The 24,190-nt window shown below is 40.3% G+C and overlaps 2 protein-coding genes across 2 annotated transcripts in view; both read right to left on the bottom strand.

Moving 5' to 3' along the window:
- LOC134818330 (ATP-binding cassette sub-family E member 1-like) overlaps positions 1-24,190 on the bottom strand; it is a 38,370-nt gene that overhangs the window by 9,241 nt on the left and 4,939 nt on the right. The window contains exons 2-8 of the mRNA XM_063827839.1: positions 6,757-6,923; positions 6,386-6,552; positions 6,027-6,162; positions 5,531-5,650; positions 5,300-5,401; positions 2,217-2,371; positions 1,860-1,981 (exon numbers count right to left, since the gene is read on the bottom strand). Of these exons, the coding sequence (XP_063683909.1) occupies positions 1,860-1,981; positions 2,217-2,371; positions 5,300-5,401; positions 5,531-5,650; positions 6,027-6,162; positions 6,386-6,552; positions 6,757-6,906 (952 nt within the window). The 5' untranslated portion in view covers positions 6,907-6,923. The remainder of the gene's footprint in view (positions 1-1,859; positions 1,982-2,216; positions 2,372-5,299; positions 5,402-5,530; positions 5,651-6,026; positions 6,163-6,385; positions 6,553-6,756; positions 6,924-24,190) is intronic.
- On the bottom strand, positions 7,077-8,890 carry LOC134818294 (probable ATP-dependent RNA helicase DDX52). The gene has a single exon (XM_063827788.1). It carries the CDS (start codon positions 8,806-8,808, stop codon positions 7,294-7,296), a length of 1,515 nt encoding a protein of 504 aa, XP_063683858.1. The 5' UTR covers positions 8,809-8,890; the 3' UTR covers positions 7,077-7,293.

Below are 24,190 nucleotides of genomic sequence, written 5' to 3'. Positions count from 1 at the left end.
ACATGAATTTGTTAGAATAACCAGTCCAGGGGATTGAGTCCAGGTTGATGTAGTAGTCATCTTCTTCCAGGGGAGATAGAAGTTTTGGGAGGAGCACCACAGGAATGTAGAGACTTTTGATCTGATCAATTAAGGTAACGAGTAGAAACAGAATTGTAGCAAATGATTTCTTTTGTTTCGAGTGGTAGGCGATGATGAAGGGATTTAAGAAGATCCCGATAAGTAAGCAAAAGATGAAGATTATGGCGAAGAAGTGGTTCAGGAATACATCCCAGTTGTTGCCCTCTCTGAAGACATGAGTCCCATTGTGATATATCATCTCAGCTTTACCAAATATAGCCATTACTTCCTAGGTCGATAGAAATAAGGATAATCTTTCAATTAAATTAATTAAATTTGTGTTATAATTCTCGATGCATCATCATTGTAAAACAAGTATCAAAAAAGGGACAGTCCACGAAGCTCTAGTGGCTCTTATCTCAGCCGACCCAACTAGATTCTAATTGGTGACGGCTGGACAGCTATGATCCAGCAGCAGATGTTGAATTTAATTAGAAAAGTGGGCGCAGGTCCTAATTTTCAAATTATCTTCTGATGTTGAGACACGTCCTAAGTCTGTAGTACAGGTGGAATACTGGCGAGGAGGGTAGCTGTTTAGTGAGCTATTAAATGGTGGCAGCGGTCACATAACGCTCATCTTCATACTCATTACTCAGGATGGAAATGGAAATATTTCAGGAATGGAATATTGACAAAGGTTTCTCAGTGTAGGATCTGGTATGTGAGACCCTCAGGGGAGGAAAGAAGCCCCACTATCCAAGAAGCTACCACAGCAGATAGAATACTTACTTATTCTGTTATATTATGTAGGACAAGGATCGATTCTGGACAACAGTAACAAGTACGTCCTCCAAATTCTCCAGGCTTAGATCTTTCCAGAGAAGGTTATTTGTGATGGCGATATATCCTTTTGTGGAGTTGTGAGTGAGGTATCAGGCAAGATGATTTGAAAGTTTACTGGACATTTATTGAGTTTCTTCCTGGGGGAGTACGTTCCAAAAGAGTTCTCATGGTGGGTCGAGATAGAGTATTGTGCCTTTTATTGAATGCAGGCACATTGCGAGTATGTTGGTTCTAGAAAATACCAAAACACACTAATTACTAAAGCTCATAAGATAAAACCATGCGTTCACTTTAATTTGATTTTCAGCCCAGTTCCATTATAAATTCCCTCACTAGACCAGTTCATACTACAGTGTCATATGTTTACCCTCTAAAAAGTAGCACTGTTTACGACAACCTCAAATTAAGAAATTTCAAGATAACAACTGTACTTGGTTCAATAAAGTGACTGTCTTTCTACCTTTAAATTATTTCAAAATCCGAGCTAAATGGCTAGCAATTCTGGGATGAAGGAACCGGTTAATTAAATTCTTAAGGAACATAATACCAGGCTCTCAAATAAGGGGGTATTTGCTTATCTTATATCAAATTACTCAATAAGATGCTTATAAATTGCGCAAGGCTCACAGCTCAATCTTCCCACGCCGCGCAAAATTATATTTACTTATTTTGCTTTGTTTGAGTTTGAAGCAACACGCGTTACGTAAAAGGGTGACAAAAACGTGACAGAATTACCGCCAAGCATGATGAGAATGACTCATTCTCAAAATGAGGTCATCCTTAAACTTGCAAGATTTAAGTTCATGCAATTTCTAACATACTAAAATCTTGACTTATCAATTTAACATTACTGTATGCTGTTGAATTTCGATTCATTAATTGAAATCTCGTATTATTGATAGAAAAATCCGAAATATGAAAAGTGAAACCTGGCAAATGTTGATTAATAGACAAACCTTCCCTAACGCCGAAGGGCATAGTAACTACACCATACGCTCCAGGAGTCCCGTACAAAACGCAGATAAAATCAGAGAGGTAATCCAGCACTGACAAATCGTGTTCCACCACCAAAATGTACCTGAATATAATGTGTTAAAGGAATGTATCTGAGTATAATGTGTTAAAGGAATGTACCTGAATATAATGTGTTAAAGGAATGTTGTAGTGTAATTTGTGTACAGTGTAATTATTAGAAATTACAAGTAATTATATCCTGAAACCGCCTTTTAAATTCTCTCGAGGTTTTACGAATCTTTAGATTAAATTTACAAAATGTTTCTCAATATCTACTGAATACATGAAAAAGAACACACTTGTCGTGTTTGAGGAGAGTCCTGATAGTCCTTGCAGCCTGCATTCTTTGTTTCACATCCAGATAAGAGCTGGGCTCATCGAACATGAACACGTCACTATCCCTCATACAACACATGCAACAAGCAAACCTCTGTAGTTCTCCACCGGACAGTGCCTGTAAATGTATGGGTTATCAAGAGGGTGAACACAAAACTATTGTCATCTCAGAAACTGGATACTTGATTGTATACTTGTATTATCACCAGTTTCAACTTCCACTGCACTGTTATCACCTCTAGAATTCGGTCGTACTAACTCTGAACGTATATTTGAGCTGGGATCAAGATAACTCTCTCTAGAGCAGCTTATTGAAGGTTTCAAACTAATTGAGGAGCGGCTCCTCCTCAATTAGTTTGAGGAGCCAGACACACCTCTTACTCCGGGTGACTTGTACACAAACTTGGAACAATCGAGAAACTTATGCTGTGATTTAATCTAGGAAGCGTATCCTTATAACAAACCGCAGAAAACTTAGTAATTACCTAACATTAGACTGCTTACTACGGAGAAACAGTACAATTAACATGGCCCGACGGTAATTAATTCCCACGTAACTTCCTTTAAACTGTTTCCACGCAAACGTTGCTTTAGTATTTGTTTTTGTTACAATTTAGACTTAGTTCGTTTGGTGTTGTAGTTGTTCAGTTGTTGTAGCTTTGTACATAGTTAACACACTTGTTTGTACGTTATTGTATGTTTCTGGGGCTGTTCAAGAGCCACGTGATACGCATATATAATAATGGGGTTTAATGTCGAAACAACTGATTCGTGTTTGACAAGTACTACTGATGCTATTTGTACCTTCAGGATCATATTTGTAAGTACAGTTTTAACGCTGATATCTTATCTGCAATGTTAGATTCTGCATATAAAGTTAATTGATCTGCGAGGAAATTGAAAACTTTCAGTATGTGAGCAAGAAACCCTGAGCCTCACAATAAACACTATATTGCACGTGATGCCCATATATGGGGTTAACTACTACTTTTGCAGGGCGGGTTGATGGTGATTGTGAGTCTGGCTGGGTCGATGCTTTGTGTTTGGATTATTTACAACATTATATTTGGAATTATCAGACTGCACGGGGGACAGGTCAGATTCTAATAATAACACTAATAATACATGCTCTGTAAAAATTCTTTCTGAACTATTTACATTTTGTTCATCCAAATAATAATAATGAAATATTGATTCCCTCTCTTAACAATGGGTTTTTGTATATTATAATCATAAGTAAAAGTATTATTTGTAATCAAATTGCAGATCATGGCTATGAGAACTCCTCCAACTTTTGAAAGAATAATAAGCATGTAGTTATTTGACCTCCTCAGCAAAATAATTAAATCGGCAAAATCAAATGACTTATTTGCTTTTAATAAATGTATTATTCATTTTCAGAACGCGTTTGTGCTGAATGTCCTATGTCATGATGTGATATTAGGAATTCTGGGGACTATACGAGGACTAGGTGTTATAGACAAGGCCTTTGTAGGAGTGGGACCCGGCGGGGAGGAGGGTATATTCTGTCACGTGTACCCGCTGTTTGGTCACTTATTCTGGTGAGTCACGTGTACCCGCTGTTTGGTCACTTTTTCTGGTGAGTCACGTGTACCCGCTGGGCGCTGTTTGGTCACTTATTCTGGTGAGTCACGTGTACCCGCTATTCGGTCACTTATTCTGGTGAGTCACGTGTACCCGCTGTTTGGTCACTTATTCTGGTTAGTCACTTATTTTGGTGGGTGCAGCAGACTTTAATAAGGAATTATATCGTCCGCATTCAGATATCTATGTTGGTCGAATTTATAGTAACACTTTAATCAATTCTGGTTTTTATTAAAAAAACCCCAATAAATACACTTTATGGATATACTTTATGCCGACAACGCTATATTCTATAAGAAAATCCCACTAATTTCAGGAACAATCTATTAACAGTGTTGCTGCCTCTGACACTGGACAGGTTCCTCGCTATTATGTTTCCGTTCATACACAGGAGTCACATGACTAAGACAGCTACATTCCTTCTAATCAGTATTTGCTGGATTCCTACCCTGTGCAATGCGCTCATGTTACTGGTTCAGTATAAACTGAACAACTCTGAGGTGAGTTCAATGTAACGGGGCAAAATTATCATACAGTGGTATTTATTAATTTGGACACTGTATTACTTTAATTATGTATATATATTGATAATATATTATAACTAATTATCCATATTACCATATTACTACTCAGATGGTGTATCAGAAAGGAATGCACCGCTGCACACTACACTGGAACAACACGCACTACAAACAAGTAGAATCCCACATTTTCTACACAGTTCCAATGATCCTCCTTGTAGCCCTGTACTCTATCATGCTAGTCCACATTGTCAGACACAAGACGCGCTGCAAGAAGCTGCTCCTGACCTCAGTAGCAGTGTGCAGCGCCGGAGTAGTGGTAGCGATACCAGAGGTTATCACTAACACGAGTGTGAGCTGGTCCTACAGAGCTATACAGCTTATTACAGTATTGCCAATATACGCTACCCCTCTCTGGAACTCTATGATATACTACTGCTCCAACCCGCTCATTCAGAGACAGATAGTAGCTAAAGATGTGTGGAATGTTCTGATAAAGCTGTACGAGTATGTGTTTAAGAATTTATCATGGGGACCAATGGGAGTGTTTAGTATAGCACATCAGACACAAATGCATTGTCAAGCCAAGTTTCAGGTTCAAATACCAGAAGTGAGGAAACTAAACAAATCAGACACGATGTCTGTGAAATGAGGAACCACTATTTTGGGGATAATGACATTGTCTGCTCTGTTTAGCTAAACAACTACATACTTTTAGCTTAACATATTTATTATACGCTGCCTGCCTAAACAGGTTTCAATTGTTTAATATTGGGAATATTGTATTGTTTTTTCCGATTAAAACATAACCTTGTACAGCTCAATAAAACTATGAAGAAAACAAAGTTCAGTGAAAATCAATACGTACAAGGTTCAGTGAAACTGGAAACAGTACTAGACACTAGTGCGTGTAAACTAACCTTGACATCACGATCCAGAACCTTGGTTAAATCGAACTTCTCCACCATGTAGTCCATATTTCCCACCTCATTACGACGCTCCAGGATCTCCTTCACATGACCCTGTAGATACAGGAGTTAGGAGAGATACAGGTTTAGATATTTAAGGTAAGTTCAATAAACATCATGACTGTTAACAGTAAGAAATGGTAACATTACCTTATAAGGTAGTTAAAACTAGATAAGACTAACCCGAGCAGCTTTGGGAATAGTTTCCACATATTGAGGCTTCATCAGACACCTCAGATCATCTTCCACTACTTTACGGAAGTAGTTCTGCAACTCGTTTCCCCGAAAATACGAGATTATCTCCTGAAGTTTTAACAAAGTGAGACATTAACGATCATTCCAGAACTTCCAAGACGGGACGTTTTTAACATTGAAGAGATCATAGCTATAGCCAAGGGACACGTTGGGCTGTCACAAATTAGGAGTAAAATATATCTGATTCTTAATTAAGATAAATATTTTCTCAAATGAGATTCATTACAGCAATTTGACATACATATAAAACATTGTAAAACTGTACATATTTAGGGTGTTCACTGTTCAGTGTTCATTGTATATTACGAAATCACCTACGGGAAGTGAGTTACGCATACACGTCGTTGCAAAGGGGTAGGGTAAAAAATGATAATATATGTGATTGGCTCCTTATATGGGCATCACGTGCTATCTCCTAACTAACCTGCCAATCAGGAGGATCAGCAAAACGTCCCAGATTAGGTTTCTCCTTGCCAGCCAGAATCTTGAGAGCGGTACTCTTGCCAATACCATTAGTTCCTACCAGACCCAATACCTCACCTGGTCTAGGTGTAGGGAGCCTGGGTGGGGAAAACGTTATATTACCTTATATAGTTATATGGTAGTGTCACCATGGTTACATGCCTTATATGGTAGTTCTAACTACTAAATAAGGTAATGTTACCATACTTTGAGTGTGTTGATTCTCCGACTGTTATAAATTAGATTACACGACCTTTTTATTGCACGACAAGACGTGTGCAGAATATGAAGGTTTATTTTTTAATTAAAGACAAAGCAAACCGATGGAGCTTGAAGGAGTTAGCAGAATATCGATGAGTCGTCTGCGCATCCAGATTAGAGGGTAGATTGATAATGTTGACCGCTTCAAAGGGACATTTCTTTACACAAATACCACACCCAATACACAACACTTCCGAGAAGAACGCTATCTTGTCCTCTGAGGTGACCTAAAGCGGGAAATAAAGTTTTTGATTTCCTAAAAGGACAAACCTACATTCTATCAAAATTAAGTCTAGTATTAAACTATGTATAATTTTCATTTCAGAATAAGACCATCAAATAAAATGATCATTAAACAGCTGTTTGTATATACTTAGAATCAAATTTAATTTAATACGATACTAAAAGCAGATCTTGAATTTGAAACAAACCTCAATGCATTGTTTGCCCATCCTGACAACAGGACATGAGCGTTTGCACTCATGGTTACACCTCTTAGGCTTGCACCTGTCAGTGTTTACCACGGCTATACGAGTCAGTCTGTCACTCCCTCCATCCGTCTTTCTGTCACGCTTCCCCATTGTTATTGCGCACTACTTTACATAGGATGATATTGATTAAATAACATGTTATTACACCCTCTTTAATTTTAAATAATTCAGTTATTTTCACAATTTAAAAGTAGAATTATCGTTCTCCTATTTCAGGAATCATCTGTTTTAGCAATAGTTTCACAATGACAAATGTCTAGTGGCAGGATAGAAAGTCACATGTTATGTCGTAATACATTTCATTTTACAATATCATGATATACATGTATACAACTTTAAACTGCTCAAAATACTGAAAGAGGATGATATTGCATGTGACATATCCCACAAAATTTATAAATGAGAGCATATTTTCATTAAAAGAATGATACCTACAAACATTCCCTTAAAAATCAATGAGATTGATACATAAAACATCTAACTTCCTTTTTGGTCACTCTCTGACTTTGCCTTTTTCTTGGCCTTTGAATCTGCGATGATAGCCTTCCTCTTTTTGGCTTTCTCTACATCGTATTTAGGAATAGTGCTGACATCATTCCTTTTCACAGGTTTCTTTGTAGCCTTCTTATAGTCCCTTCTAGCGATTCCCTTGATATTCTTCAACCAGTCAGGTAATTCACATCCCGAGTTTTTCAGCACATTTATAATGCTAGGGAGTCTTTCCTTGTCAAGCTCAGTAAAGAACGTGATCGCCTCACCTGTTCTACCAGCTCTACCAGTCCTCCCAATACGATGGATGTAGTCAATTTTTGTTTGAGGCAAATCAAAGTTAACTACACAGTTCACGTTCTTAAAATCGATTCCCCTACCCATAAGATCAGTGCATATTAGAATCCAGGTCTTGCCACTTCTGAAGTTTTCTATAGCTTCCCCTCGTTTCATTTGAGCAAGGTCACTGTGAATAACGTCTATTTTACTGCCCACCAATTTTAGCTCTTCATATACTTGCTTTGCTCTGTCTTTGGTTTGGGTAAAAACCAGCATTGGTGGTTGAAATCCCTTTTGAATAACCATCCGCAAAGTATAAATCTTGCTTTCTTCTGTCCCCACAAACTTTAGAGATTGTTTAATACTCGAATTTGCCCCATTCACTGCACCAATATAGACTTGGACAAAGTTATCTAAGTTGCTAAAACACCATTCATCAATTCCATTTGCAAGAGTAGCACTGAAAAGACCAACTGTTACCTTAACTAGGTCAATATATTCTAGGATTTGAGTGATGTCTTCTTTAAACTGAACGTCAAAAAGTCGATCAGCTTCATCAAGTATGCAAAACTGAAGCTTGGAGAGATCAATTTTATCTTCTTTTAACATTTTAAGAAGGTGCTTTGGAGTTGAAATCAAGATATCTTTGTTACCACAATCCTTGGTCAGTATATCAGAATTAGCACTTGCTTTTGTTAAGAAATGATATGAAAATTTCCTTGATCCACCAAATTTTTTGAACTCTCCATATGTTTGTTGAGCTAACTCTCTTGTTGGCGACAGAACTAGTGCCCGAAAACTACCTTTTTCAGATTTCTTCATGTGAGACAAAACAGGAAGTATAAAAGAAAGTGTTTTGCCAGATCCGGTGGGAGCACACGATAAAACAGATCTTTTACTCATGAGCAGCGGGATACACTGCATCTGAATGGGTGTGGGGGCGGTGATCCCACTGTCAGTTATCTTTTTCAGAACTGATTTGAGAATCTTTGGATGAGATTGTTTTAATTCAATAAAGGTGTCATTAGGTTCTGGAACATCAAATCCTTTGACACAAATTTTGTGTCGCTTTCTGAGGTTTACTGATGGAACAACTTGTTCCTTTCTTGATTCGTCACCTAAAAGTTCTACGTCTGCAATGTTGGAAACCTTTTGAACAGCGCCAAACCGTATTGTTGTTCCTGAACACAGAAGTCGCATCATCTCATTCTGCTGATTAACCATGATGAACGATATTAACCCTAAAAGAAGGGGCAAGTTAGCTTGTAATAGGTTAACACAATAAATAAATGAAGCAAATTACCGACTGTGAGGTGCTATAAATAATTCGAGGTATTGACGATTTTATAACAAACTAGAAAACCCGTGTTTAAATCGCGTAAAAAAATATCCTACACAACCAGCTTAGTTATCCAGCATCCCATCCCTTGCATACAATTAATTACAAAAGCGCTAATTATACCTGTCTCAAAAGCATCCTGTCTGGATGTTCCCTGACTGCCGTGTGAATCTTTAGATCTATTTTTGGATCTATTTTTATATTGATATGATTTTTATATACCTATATATTCATCGCATAATTTCCATGTCCGCCTGAACAAACCTGGTACCATCAGATTTTACCTTTAGAAACCCAAGAACTCATCAAGCCTAGTCTGAATTCAAAACTAGTTGACCAGCTACGTACAGTTTCCTGGACAACTGGAACCTAGCATGTATGGTCCTGCAGTGGGGTCTCCTTGTCCTTGTCTCAGGGTAAAGGTGACAAGAATACCTGGGCCCCTTTGGCAAACTTTCTGAACTCAGGCAGCTTGAACAACTAAATTTGAAAAAGTAAAACTTCTTGTCTGAATGAAATACTAGAACCTCAAGAAGCTGATCCGCATGTCTCCGCTACTAAAATGTTTAATGAGCCCAATCACTCATCACTTAACAGTTTAATCCTCAAAGTGAGTTGTACAATCTAGGTTGTTTTAAGTAGCTGTTGATAGTGTAAAACAGGAGTGACTTGATCGTTTTCATAACTTCGATTTACAATCTGTACCATAATAAAACTAGCACTGCCATGGGGTTCAAAAAGGGTCATTGTAAGCCTCCAGCGTAATGGTCCTAAATCTCTGCCCCATGCGGTGCCTGTCAGCATCAGCTAACAGAATAGCCCTAACATAACGATCAAGCCACAAATTAGGTTATATAATGATTTAATATTGTTGAATAAAGAGATTTGAATATAATAATGTTTTATTCTGAATATTTGTTTTATTCTGTCCTTGGATCTGTGTTTTGATCCGTAATTTCTTAAAATTTTCCATTTGTGTCACCTCAATTCTTGGTCCTATATTTTTCATCCTTTACACTAAACAGCTACAATTTTTGACGGCCCCAACGTTAATGTGGCTCTTGCTATGTGTTGGTTCAGCCGAATTAATTATTATATAATCAAGTTTATTTTTCTCGTTAGTTGTCATCCGGCCAAACATTAAGCAACTTATATTGCAGTACCATTTACCATTTAGTATATCAAAATATGTCATTGTAATTTTGCATGGCTGAAATGTAACGCTTGATTTATATATATAATGATTAATTGAATTTTCAAATAAAAAAAAAAAAACAAGATATTGCAAGTATGCATGGTCTCCAAATCCATCTATATGCTGATGATACTCAGATATACTTCTCATTTGATCCTAAGAAAGACATGGACATTGAATCTATGAAGAGCAAATTGAAAGAATGTTTCGAGCACATCAAATCATGGATGAGTGAGAACTACCTGAAACTCAACGACAATAAAAGTGAGATAATCGAGATCTCTACAAACTCCAAAGCTCCAAAACAAGTTGAATTCAATCTTGACAGCATATGCTCCATTAAACCTACCAAGTCAGCAAAGAATCTGGGATTTATTTTTGACAACCATCTCAATTTAGAGGCACAGATCAACAACGTTGTCAGAGTCCCACATCCAGAAACACGCCATCTTGCCAGGCAGCCTGGGAGGAAATAAGAGGAAATAGAGGAAATTTTTGAGAAAAAGAGGAAATTTTTGAGAAGTTACTCCTAAATTTCAAAATATTTTTTGGAATAAAGACAAATTAATTGAGGAAATTTTCGATTGTATAAAAATCAAAGAGGAACATCCTGTCAGTTTTGGAACACAGTGAAATATTCTGATTGGAGAATGCAGATTGCTGTTGTGAAGTTACCAAATTAACGTGAGTACTTGATTCTTTTCAATCCCAGTTTATTGCTGTCCTACAAATTTCTTTAATGCCAAATGTCGTCTAAAACACCCTATTTCGCAAAAAATTTCCGGGGGGGCTGCGCCCCCCTAGCCCCCGCTAAGGGGCTCCGCCAAGGGGCTCCGCCAAGGGGCTCCGCCAAGGGGCTCCGCCCCCAGACCCCTGCCACAGCTTGCTCGCTGCGCAGCTAGATTGGAAGAGTCGGCTCGCTTAAAATGTAAAAATTTGCGAAACGAGCGGGCCACAGAAAAAAAGGCAAACTTGCGAGCGAAGCAAGTGGGCCACAGAATTTAGAAAAAACGCATCTGGGAGGAAATATAAAACTTTCTGGATGTGGGGTCAGAGTTTGCTATGTAAATCAGCGAAATCTTGGCAGAATAGGTTCCAAACTGAGTAAGGAGCTCAAAATCCAAATGGTACACGCTACAATTCATTCCATTCTGGACAATGGAAATGCTACTTATGGTGCCCTTTCTGAAAGACTTCTCCAGAAACTTCAAAAAGTGCAGAATACTGCTGTGAGATTCATATTCGGACTTCATGGGAAGTTGAGACAGGAGCCCATCACACCCTATATGATTGAATTACACTTCTTACCTGTAGCAATGCGAATCAAATTCAAGATAGCGTTACTGGTTTTCAAGTGCCTAAACGATTGTGCTCCTGAATATCTAAGGACAATGGTCAAAATTAGGGACACTAGTAAACATCATGTCAGAATGGACCATGACTTCTTCTTACTGGAACGCCCTCCTTTATCACGGCTGAGGGCTACAGCTGGTGCTTTCTCTCACACTGCTCCTAAAATCTGGAATACACTTCCCTACTCACTACGCTCCATCTCTCGACTAGATGTTTTCAAGAAGGCTCTCAAGACCCATCTATTTCATCAAGCCTATCCTGTATGTGCGAACAGTATTTTTGGTGATTCAGTAGTCATGGACGCAGGACTTTAAGATCAATCTACAATTTATAAATTTGAATTTTTGATTAGAAAAGGGACTACTAAGGTAAATTTATCTGCACCGCTTTGTTGGCCAGTATCAACTCCATTTTTTGGACTTTGGTCGCTTATACGGCCTAAGCGGTATACAAATAAAGCGTTATTATTATTATTATAAAGGGTCTCAATAAGAGGTCTCGACTGCCTAGGCGTCAGACCTTGGCAGTCGGTAGTTTTCCTCTGGCCCGGGATCAGCTGACCCTAGGGACCAGAGGATAAAGGTGTAGAAACTATATGTATCTACAAAACTTTCAAGGTTGTTTTTACAAGAGACAGGGCTTGCTGCGCAAGGGAAGAAAAGCGGGAGAAACACTCACAAATTATACAAATAAATATTATAAAACATAGCAAAAAGAAATTCAAACAATCCTACACTACTACAAATGTTTATTACATACTACAATGTGATACATGATAATTATATGCTGTATAGACAAGAAACAGGGCTTGCAGGGCAAGAGATGGATCAAAGGGACTAGTCACAGAGTGTAATATACAGTGATTCAGCAAGAACCCATTGCTGAATCTGGCACACAAAATACCACAATCAATACAAAAATATACAATATTATATCAAACAATATGTTTATACAAGAATCAGGGCTTGCAGAGCAAGAGAAGAAAAATAAGAGAAAACTACCATCAACTGTATATACCGTAGTCCATCAGATAGGTAATCATTACTAATACACAAATCAGCAGGGCTAACAACAATATAAAATCCATAATAAATACTCAATCTACCCAATATACGAGTTAAAAATTGTATAAACAAGAGACAGGGCTTGCATAGCAAGGGAAGAAAAATAAGAGGACCAGGTAAAAAGTGTTTATTAGAGTACCCAGTGAAAATTAAACTAAAAAAAAAGAGTATTTACAGTGTATTATACACTCAAATATATTATATGTCTAAGACCATCCTGAGAATCCTGGCTGATCCAAGCAGAGCTGTCTTCTGGAGATTAGAGATGCTCAGATTGCAGTGGACTGCGTCGAGGTGTTTACGAAAGTTTATGGTGATAGTTCCTAATGCGCCTATCACCACAGGGACGATTGTGACCTTTCGTAAATTCCAGTTCTTCTTAATTTCTCTTTTCAGGTCTTGATATTTCAGAATCTTTTCTTGTTCTCTATCCAAGATCCGGGTATCTCCTGGGACTGCAACGTCAATGATGGTTGCTGCGTTGGTTACCATGTCTACCAGGAGGAGATCCGGTCTACAGTGATCGATAACGTGGTCCGACTGGACATGGAAGTCCCACAATATCTTGACTTGTCCGTTCTCCAGCACCTTCTCTGCCCGGTGTTCGTACCACCTTTTACTGCGTGGGAAGCCGTATTCCTTGCACAGACTCCAGTGCAATGCGGCAGCTACTTTGTCATGCCGACACTTATATTCTGTCTGTGAAAGTTTTGGGCACCCATTCAGTATGTGGTCTATTGTCTCGTAATGATTTCTGCAGAGTCTGCAGAGGGGAGAAGAGCCAGGTGTTTTGTCAATCCTGTGCTTCACGTAATTAGTCCTAAGTGCTTGGTCTTGGGCTGCTATCAACAATCCTTCTGTCTCCTTCTTCAAATCTTGTTGGGTGAGCCAGTTCCAAGAGGTTAACGGGTCTGCTGTACCCATCATCTGCCTTGGGAACTGTCCGTGCATCACTTTAGCAGTCCATTTCTCCTTGCGGATTTCCTCGCGTTGTGTTCGGTCAATATCTTTCTCTATCTCTTCACCCAAGAGTATCTTGTCTTTGACAAAGCAGTCCTTCAGAGCAATCAGTTCTGGGTCTCTACTTCTCACCACATAAGTAGTGAGTGCATTCTCCTCTCTCTTAACGACTTCCTCTATACTATGTAGCCCACGGCCACCCAGTTGACGGCTGACGTATAACCGATCAACATCTCCTTGGGGGTGGTGAGCTCCATGTATCCTCATCAGTTTCCGGGTCTTGACATCTAAGGCTTTGGTCTCCCCAGCATTCCATGAGAGAATTCCAGCTCCATATCTTATCACAGGTACAGCCCAGGTGTTAATCGCTTGTATACTATTCCTGCCATGAAGCTGGGATTTCAAAACCTTTTTAACTCTTCTGATATACTCTTTTGTAACCAGTGCTTTCATCTCTTTGTGTAGTATATCATTAGCTTCTAGTATTCCGAGATACTTATAGCCGTCGTCCTCCAACTCATGGATCTGTTCACCTGTGGGTAGGGAGATGCCTTCAAAAACGGTTCTTGCTCCCTTCTTCACCTTCACCACGGCACATTTCTCTAGCCCAAATTCCATTTTTATGTCACTGCTGAACTCTGCTGTGGTATTAACCAGTGTGTGCATTTCGTCTTCACTCTCGGCATACAACTTGAGGTCGTCCATATATAGCCTATGCGACACTTTCGGTTGACCTCCTCTCTCCAGAGAGTATCCTATGTCATGCTTATTCAAAAGAATGGACAGGGGTATAAGACTAATGATAAAGTGGATAGGTGAGACTGAGTCTCCTTGGAATAGACCTCTATTAATTTTAATTCTCCCAAGGGAAACTTTACCAAGCATCAGGTTAACATACGATTGTTTGAAGGAGGCTTCAAACAGGTCTATGATGCATGAAGAGATGCCACACATGGTCAAACAAGATAGAATCCAGGAGTGTGGGACGCTATCATACGCCTTCTTGTAGTCTATAAACGTCATGTTCAGGTTCCGCTTCCTTCGTTTACAGTTCTTCAGGATGAGTTTGTCTATCATTAACTGTTCTTTACATCCTCTACTCTTCTTCTTGCACCCTTTCTGCTCAGGGGGGAGGAGCTTTTGCTGGTCTAAATGGTGGTAAATGGAATCTGAGATTAGACCAGTGAACAGTTTCCACATAGCTGATAAGCAAGTAATCGGTCTGAAATTGCCTGGGATGGGTCCGTTCGAGTGGTCCTTGATGAGCAGGTACGTGCGTCCCAATGTCATCCAGTCTGGGATATCAGCGTTGGTTAGGCAATTCATGAGTTGATCTGCAATCCTATTGTGGAGTTCTTTAAAGTGCTTTATCCAATAAGCATGCAGTCCGTCTGTACCAGGAGAGGACCAATTAGTCATTTTCTTCACTCTATCTGCAACCAGGGTGTTAGTTATAACAAACTGTCTCTGTTCATCTGCTGAGGCTAGTGCTGTTCTGACATCCGGTAACCATTCAGCATCACTGTTGTGTTCAACCGGCTGCTCCCATATGTTCTTCCAGACTCCACCCATTCAGTATGTGGTCTATTGTCTCGTAATGATTTCTGCAGAGTCTGCAGAGGGGAGAAGAGCCAGGTGTTTTGTCAATCCTGTGCTTCACGTAATTAGTCCTAAGTGCTTGGTCTTGGGCTGCTATCAACAATCCTTCTGTCTCCTTCTTCAAATCTTGTTGGGTGAGCCAGTTCCAAGAGGTTAACGGGTCTGCTGTACCCATCATCTGCCTTGGGAACTGTCCGTGCATCACTTTAGCAGTCCATTTCTCCTTGCGGATTTCCTCGCGTTGTGTTCGGTCAATATCTTTCTCTATCTCTTCACCCAAGAGTATCTTGTCTTTGACAAAGCAGTCCTTCAGAGCAATCAGTTCTGGGTCTCTACTTCTCACCACATAAGTAGTGAGTGCATTCTCCTCTCTCTTAACGACTTCCTCTATACTATGTAGCCCACGGCCACCCAGTTGACGGCTGACGTATAACCGATCAACATCTCCTTGGGGGTGGTGAGCTCCATGTATCCTCATCAGTTTCCGGGTCTTGACATCTAAGGCTTTGGTCTCCCCAGCATTCCATGAGAGAATTCCAGCTCCATATCTTATCACAGGTACAGCCCAGGTGTTAATCGCTTGTATACTATTCCTGCCATGAAGCTGGGATTTCAAAACCTTTTTAACTCTTCTGATATACTCTTTTGTAACCAGTGCTTTCATCTCTTTGTGTAGTATATCATTAGCTTCTAGTATTCCGAGATACTTATAGCCGTCGTCCTCCAACTCATGGATCTGTTCACCTGTGGGTAGGGAGATGCCTTCAAAAACGGTTCTTGCTCCCTTCTTCACCTTCACCACGGCACATTTCTCTAGCCCAAATTCCATTTTTATGTCACTGCTGAACTCTGCTGTGGTATTAACCAGTGTGTGCATTTCGTCTTCACTCTCGGCATACAACTTGAGGTCGTCCATATATAGCCTATGCGACACTTTCGGTTGACCTCCTCTCTCCAGAGAGTATCCTATGTCATGCTTATTCAAAAGAATGGACAGGGGTATAAGACTAATGATAAAGTGGATAGGTGAGACTGAGTCTCCTTGGAATAGACCTCTATTAATTTTAATTCTCCCAAGGGAAACTTTACCAAGCATCAGGTTAACATACGATTGTTTGAAGGAGGCTTCAAACAGGTCTATGATGCATGAAGAGATGCCACACATGGTCAAACAAGATAGAATCCAGGAGTGTGGGACGCTATCATACGCCTTCTTGTAGTCTATAAACGTCATGTTCAGGTTCCGCTTCCTTCGTTTACAGTTCTTCAGGATGAGTTTGTCTATCATTAACTGTTCTTTACATCCTCTACTCTTCTTCTTGCACCCTTTCTGCTCAGGGGGAGGAGCTTTTGCTGGTCTAAATGGTGGTAAATGGAATCTGAGATTAGACCAGTGAACAGTTTCCACATAGCTGATAAGCAAGTAATCGGTCTGAAATTGCCTGGGATGGGTCCTTTCGAGTGGTCCTTGATGAGCAGGTACGTGCGTCCCAATGTCATCCAGTCTGGGATATCAGCGTTGGTTAGGCAATTCATGAGTTGATCTGCAATCCTATTGTGGAGTTCTTTAAAGTGCTTTATCCAATAAGCATGCAGTCCGTCTGTACCAGGAGAGGACCAATTAGTCATTTTCTTCACTCTATCTGCAACCAGGGTGTTAGTTATAACAAACTGTCTCTGTTCATCTGCTGAGGCTAGTGCTGTTCTGACATCCGGTAACCATTCAGCATCACTGTTGTGTTCAACCGGCTGCTCCCATATGTTCTTCCAGAACTTCAGACAAGAATCCTTGTCAGCCTCAGGGTGGGAGATATCCTGTTCTTCAGGGTTTGTTTGAAGGTTTCTGTAGAACTGCCTCTGGTTGTTTCCAAACAACTTGTTCTGGTGGTATCGTTCGCATCTTTTATTAAATCTCTTTATCTTAGCTGCTTTTGCGCGAAGACGTTGCTTGAGCTCCTCAATGATGCATGGTATACCCTTTTTCTTCAACAGAGGGTGACGTCTGTTGAGCCCTTCTAGTATTTTTTGTTTAAGGGTAGTACCTTTCTTCTTCTCCTCAAGGTAGGAGATGTCTTTCCTAACCTGGGTAATCTTATCTTCGATTCTTCTTTTCCATAGTGGAGTTTTCCGTTTCCCTGTATTCTTATTTGCAGGTTTTTCACCAAGTCTTTCGCTGACTAAATGTGCCCCTGCAAGCAATAGGGTGTTGGTTTCAGTGATTGAAGAAGTTGGAATCTCTGCTATACATGAGTTGATGAGAGATGTTTCCTCCATAAGCTTCTTTCTGTTCACATGTCTCAGGGGCTTGGTTTCTATCACTGAAGGGTCTTCTAGGAGCCTTTTTAGCCGTTCAATGATTGCCTCCTTGCAAGGGTCGACCGAGTCCTCGGCCTCGGCCTCGGTTTTACCGAGGAATGGCGATTTTTCCTCGGCCTCGGCCTCGGCCTCGGTCAGGAGGACAATTCCTCGGTTCGCCTCGGCCTCGGTCAAAAATAGATTCGAAATTCCTCGGCCTCGGCGAAATTTGACGATTTTACCGAGGATTTGACCGAGGATTTTTGTAAGGTTTGTGAGGTTAATGTAAACGAATTTGTAAAATTGAAAATAAAACGACCAATTGACCAGGACACAAAACTAAAAATATCATAGTCTAAGATTCATCGTCTGATGAAATGACAATATCTGAGCACTCTGAATCAGAATAATCTTCTGTGCACAGCTCAGAAGAAGGGGGACAGTCCTCTTTATTTGGGGCTTCAAATTCATTTGGACAGGGGCCGAAGTCGTCCCCAAATGTTCCGATGTTCTTTTTGAGAAACAAGCACCCCTCAAAGTTTGTTGGCTTAAGGCTGAGGCGATTTAACTTCAGGATGTGCCCTGCTGTAGAAAACAATCTCTCTGGTGCTGCTGAGCTCGCCGGCGCAGATAGATATTTCCTTGAACACTCAGCAAGGTTCGGATAGGGGTGGGCGACAATTGACCCCCCGACAATTGACCCCCGACAATTTACCCCCCGACAATTGACCCACGGCTGACCTTGACCCTGACCCAGGACCCAGGACCCAAGACCCAGGACCCAGGACCCTGACCCTGACCCTGACCCTGACCCTGACCCTGACCCTGACCCTGACCCTGACCCTGACCCTGACCCTGACCCTGACCCTAACCCTGACCCTGACCCAGGACCCTAACCGTAACCCTAACCCTAACCCTAACCCTGACCCAGGACCCTAACCCTAACCCTAACCCTAACCCTAACCCTAACCCTGACCCAGGACCCGATCAATTGACCCCAGTGTAATTACATGGGGGTCAATTGTCGGGGGGTCAATTGTCGTACTAAACCCTAGATTTCGCGACAATTGACCCCAGTGTAATTACATAGGGGTCAATTGTCGGGGGGTCAATTGTCGGGGGGTCAATTGTCGGGGGTCAATTGTCGGGGGGTCAATTGTCGCGGTACCTCGGATAGCTCTGCTTATTAGCATGCCCACTCCTGACTCTTGGCGAACTTGCCCCTTCATAATGATTGTAACGTGTGTACACAGTATAGTACACAGTACAATCTGATTAGGTACAGTGCGCTTTTCCTAATAAACAATGCCCTTTTTCCCAACAATTTTTCTGCCAAAATTCCTCGGCCTCGGCCTCGGCCTCGGTCAAAATTTGCACTCCTCGGCCTCGGCCTCGGTCAAAAAAAGAAACCTCGGTTGTCCTCGGCCTCGGTCTTAACTAACTGTATTTTCCTCGGCCTCGGCCTCGGTCGAAAATCCTGCCCTCGGTCGACCCCTGCCTCCTTGTCAAAATCAGGTACCGTTGTGGTGGGGGTGAGTTCTTCGGCGGCGACAGTTGGGATAGTTGCATCCCTCAACGTCCTGATTGCTTGGGAGACTGTGGGTAAAGCTTGAGTTGTCGTTGTTGGAGCCTCTTCCACTACGCTAGGTGGAAGAGTACCTCGAATCTCCAGTAGTTCTATGTCTGAAAGGAGATTATTATTTCTGATTGACCTTGCTTGGTCTGCCAATCTTTGTTCCGTACAAGTGAAGAGTCCGGCATCATCCCACAGTGATCGGAGTCTTCTCCTGTAACCAGAGCGGGATGGTTGGCTCTGGTAATACAGCGTCATGAGCTGTATGTTGTCCTCCTTGCTCCACGTGTGCCGAGTGGAAGTCTCCGTGCGAGCCTTCCTCTCACGTCGAGCTGGAGGGATGATGTTAGGTTGTTGATCCTGCCCTGACCCATTAGTAGGGAGAGTAGGAGAGTTTGAAGAATTTGAGAGAGAATTCATATCATAACTGGGGGACTTAGTATACCCCCTAGAGAGTTGGCAGGGAAAACAGAGCACTGAGCGTTGCCCCGCGTCGCCCAGCTCCCCAGGTAGCTACCTCCTGGGTAGTAGACCCGTTAGTAACCATTTAACCCATGGCCACGCATCCTTTTGTCACGAGTCCACAACTTAAGATTGGGGGACTTCTGCGGGTCAGTCCATGCCCGATAAGAAAACCACTAGGTGTCAATTGCACCTAGTCAACAAACCAAGAGCTAGAGCAGAAGGATACAAGAATTTAACCAACGAGAGGCAAGAAAGGGAATTAACCGGGGGACAATTAACAAACAATACAATGAAATATAAAATGATTACAATGTTATAATTACTCGAGTATAGTAACATTATAGATAGTAATATTTCCAAAGGAATGATATTCTTTCAGTACCAGCAGTCTGTGCTGCTATGATATGGAATAAAAATTAGGGGATATATTATCTTAAAATACTGCTTTCTCAGTTACAGATATTTTTCTTGGTTTTTCCATTTTGTGCTTTTTTTTTTCTTTTTTTTTTTTCTTTTTAACTTTTTTTGTAATTTTCTTTTCTTTTTTCCCTCCTAAACATGAAAATTAAGCAAGTACAAAATCTCATGATAACATTAAGTGATGTTGAGAAGGGACATAAGAGCCTGAGGTTCTGGTGGTCTACAGGTGTTTCACCAGCTGTTTGATCAAGTTCTAGCCCGTTACTTGGACTAGTAACGGGGGAACTAACAGTGTTTTTAATAGTTTAAACTTTGTGCTATAACTGAACCTCAGGAAGAAGACATCTGGCAATGCCAGGGAGTGAGTAGCTCTAGCCGGCAGCCATCCAATGGACTGCTGCCGTTACCGACCCCGGGGGTGCTGACCACGAGTATCAGCCTCGGACCCACTACTCACTAGCTCTGGTGTTCTGAGCGGGGTCCTTATTATTATTATTATAAAGAATTGTACCACACGTTATTTGAGTCATACCTAAGATTTGGAATATCGGTATGGGGTGGGTCGAGTAACAATATGCTTCAACCTATCTTCATCACTCAGAAAAAATGTATCAGAATACTATTTGGTGACCTTGAAGCATATCTAGATAAATTTAGAACATGTGCCAGAACACGTTGTATAGATGAACAAATCCTAGGAAGGGAATTCTTTGAAAAAGAGCATACCTGGTAATATTATTACCTATTAAATGTTAATCGACACCACTGGTCCTAGTTAGATTAAGCCATGGCACGACTACTCAAATGTAACAGTTAAACAGGTGTGACATACTATTATATTCTTATAATTATATCATATGAATTGATTGCACTGCTAATAAATAAAATACTTTGTTTTACTAAAAATACTTTGTTTTACTACTGACAGGGGAGGGGGGGGGGGGGTAAAATTGGCAAAAATCTTGCTGACGTCCCACGTTCCCTTGATAAAACAAAAATTCATATTTTCCAATTTCTGTCCCAGGCCCATAATTTACAAATATGAATATTTAAATTCTGAACACAAATTTGACTTTTTGCGGCCAGAGACCAATTAGTTAATTAATTAATGATGGTATGAAACCAAATTGAGGTACTGGATACAAGGATACAAGGATATTCATTATACTGGACATGAGATGACGAAGTATCTTAGGCAGCACTTTATACCCCCACTTAGAACTTGATTAGTCACGAACAATAGAATCATAAAAAACCAATACAATAAAACATCTTGATCAATAAATGCCTAGCAGCACCAGACAGCAGCCGTGTACCTTTTTCGACTCCGTGGAGTCCCTGATGGACTTTTGTTTACTTTTGTTAATAATCGGACCAACCTTTCTTTCTCGAAACATGTATCCTATTGTATTTCATTATAGTATTAAGATGTGAAGATATACTAGATATTACAACGAAATAGAGGTATACCAAATTGGCCCTTGATATTAACTATAACCGTGTTGATGGTTTTAAATTTTGTATGTTGTAAGTATCTTAGTTTGTGAAGCGTTTACTCCTCCCCCTCAGCAAGACAGTTAGATTGTAGATTAATGATAATAATTGTCAAATGACGTTATATATTATATAACAGTTGTAAATGTTCACTAGTTGTAAAGCGATTTCAAGAGTAGTGGTCCACAGGGGTCCGAAAAAGCCGTACAGGCACTTGGGTCCTTATCCTTGTCACTAAGCTCAATTGGATTCGTTTTACACAAAACATGAACATTTAGACGTACACATTGACACGATATTTATTAGAAAGCAAAAAGTATAAAATAATACGTGCATGCGCGGCTTGAGCCGCGCCGCATAAGAACGGATGCGTGCAGGGTTATAAATGTAAATCTAATAGTAAATAGTAAATTTTACAAAGCTGGCTTTGGATTTAGGTAAGATTATAATTTATTTTTAAAAAACCACGGATTGTTTTAAATTTATTTCTATTTGTCGTATAATCATAAACAATTTAATTCTGTTTTCAAGAATGCGCGGCTTTGGCGGCCAGTTATTGATTTATACATTAAATTGAATTTTAAATAGAAATGTGAATATATTAAAATTTAAAACTTTCAAAACGGAGGCTTATAAATATTATGGAGTGTTATAAAGTTGTTGTACTCTATAAGTGTATATTCACCTACAAGCATAACTGCTTGGCGTGATGAGGTACATCTTTGATTGGTCGAAGGTCTTTCAACAACACAGCATCATCACTTTCATAGTAGTCCCCGGCTTATGACGGGTTCATAGCGGTATTAAACATGTTTTTCTGGGCCCAAACATTCTACGCTCCTACTATGCTATTACTGGTCTCTTGACTAACTCCCAATCATCTGTCCATATGGTATTGTTTCTGGACAAATAGATGGTATACGATGCCCTCAGGCTGATCTCAGCGATCTTCATGCAGGCCTTCTTCTTCTCTTTGTTGTTTACGTTCAGGTGGTTCATAAAGGTTGGGAGGCTATAGTTGTAAATGCCTCGAGCTCCCACTTCTACTGTCTGGAGCTTGCAAGCCCATCCGTTGGCTTCTATCTCTTCTGTCAGCTGCTGATATCTCTTCATCTTTCGCTTCTCTTGATCAGCAAAGTTCTGCTCATTTCCACAAGTCAGCTCCATTAGATAAACCTTCTTTGCTTTATCTGAATAGATCACTACATCAGGTCTTAGTGGTGTAGCTGCAATGTGCTGCGGGAAGTTCCTCTGTCTCTCATCCTCATCAAATATTATCTTCCAGTCGTTGGCATCTGAAAAGAAATATCTTTGGGTCTTATGATGAGTTGGGTCAGCTAAGGTAACCTTCTCGCGCTTATTGCCTGCCTTGTGAAAGACCGACGGTGCCCTCTTCGATTCCTTGGCGATGTCGGAATTAAACTCTTCAATCTGTGATGAAACGGTCTTCATGATTTCACGTAGGACCTGATCATGGCGCCAGTTGAAACGTCCCTGTCTTAGAGCAACCTTGCAGAACGTCAGGATATGATTGAGTGTCCCTTGTTTGCTGCAGAGTTTACAGTTTCCTGAAACGGCTTTATTCCAAAGCTTTAGGTTGCTAGGTGTTGACGCAGTGTCATGAATAGCATTGACATGAAACTTTAACAGTTCCGGACTAAGTTGATAGATCAAGTTATTCCACGTGGTGTCAAATGTCATTGTATTTTCCCATGTGAGAAAGAGGTTTTGCCCAGTGGCGTAACGTTGCCTGTTGGCGCCCCCCTGCCGAAAAAAGCGCCCCCCTGTTGGCACCCCCTCCCCTTTTGGTGCCCCTCCCTAAAATTGAACAAATTAGGTGATTTTAAAGAATACGCCGGTAAAATCTCTAAAAAAGTGTGTATCTAGAGCAAAACGCGCAGTTTTGCTAGTACTTTAGTTAAGTTTTCGAAATTGTCCCACATTCAAACGACGATTTGGCGCCCCCCTAAGACGGCGCCCCCCTGCACAGCGGGGTCAGCAGGGCCTTTCGTTACGCCACTGGTTTTGCCGCTTTTTGTTATGATTGTAAAATAAAGGATAAAATTTTAAATTTGTTTCACTAAAAATTTGTTTCACTAGGATACAAGGATACAAGGATACAAGGATACAATGATACAAAAAATGATAATTACTTTATTGAGTACACAATAGTTGTAATTCTGAAATAATTTAAGTTACACAATTCTAATTATTTACAAGTGTGTAGGGATAATTTAGAAATGTTATATACTGCTAGTTTTAGAAAAATAAATAAATCGAGTTTGTATGGTTCAATTTTATTTTAAGGTCCTATCGCATTATGCACTTGCCAGTATTTGAGTGGAAATATTTTTAGGAAGATGAGGGGGTGAAGTTGTATTTGGTGAGAAGCTTTGAGGTGTTGGTATACCAAGGAAGTCCCAACATGATGTGTTCGTAAAATGCAGCACAGATTAGTTCGTTTTCAGTGTTTTCAAGGCGACTATAGTAATCTATTGCAAGTTTGCAGGCTTCAAAGTAAGTGACAATCCAAAAGAAAATTGAAAATTCATATTGACCCATTTTCAGTTTTTGTCATGTTTTGTACAACACCATTAATAGTCTGTAGTCTATAACGTAATAAGCGCCATGAGTTGGCACAACATTTTTCCCTCCTTATGTGAATGTTTAAAAGATATGGTCCTAAAAGGAAAACAAATAAAGACCTCCGGTTTTCAACAAAATGTTCGTCTCTGGTCTTGTTTGAAAGTTAGCTCCCAAGGAGCTCAATTTGGGATAATGTAGGTTTTACTAGCTATCAGAAAAAGTCTTCTTTCGGGCCAAACAAAAGCTAGCAACTTTATATAACC

Source organism: Bolinopsis microptera, chromosome 7 (assembly GCF_026151205.1).
Source record: "Bolinopsis microptera isolate Bmic1 chromosome 7, MBARI_Bmic_1.0, whole genome shotgun sequence".
Taxonomy (NCBI): Eukaryota; Metazoa; Ctenophora; class Tentaculata; order Lobata; family Bolinopsidae; genus Bolinopsis; species Bolinopsis microptera.
This window is presented reverse-complemented; position numbering and strand designations above follow the sequence as displayed.

Excerpts from the sequence above, each read along its gene's own strand:
- LOC134818294 (XM_063827788.1), bottom strand. The coding sequence starts at position 8,808 with ATGGTTAATCAGCAGAATGAGATGATGCGACTTCTGTGTTCAGGAACA.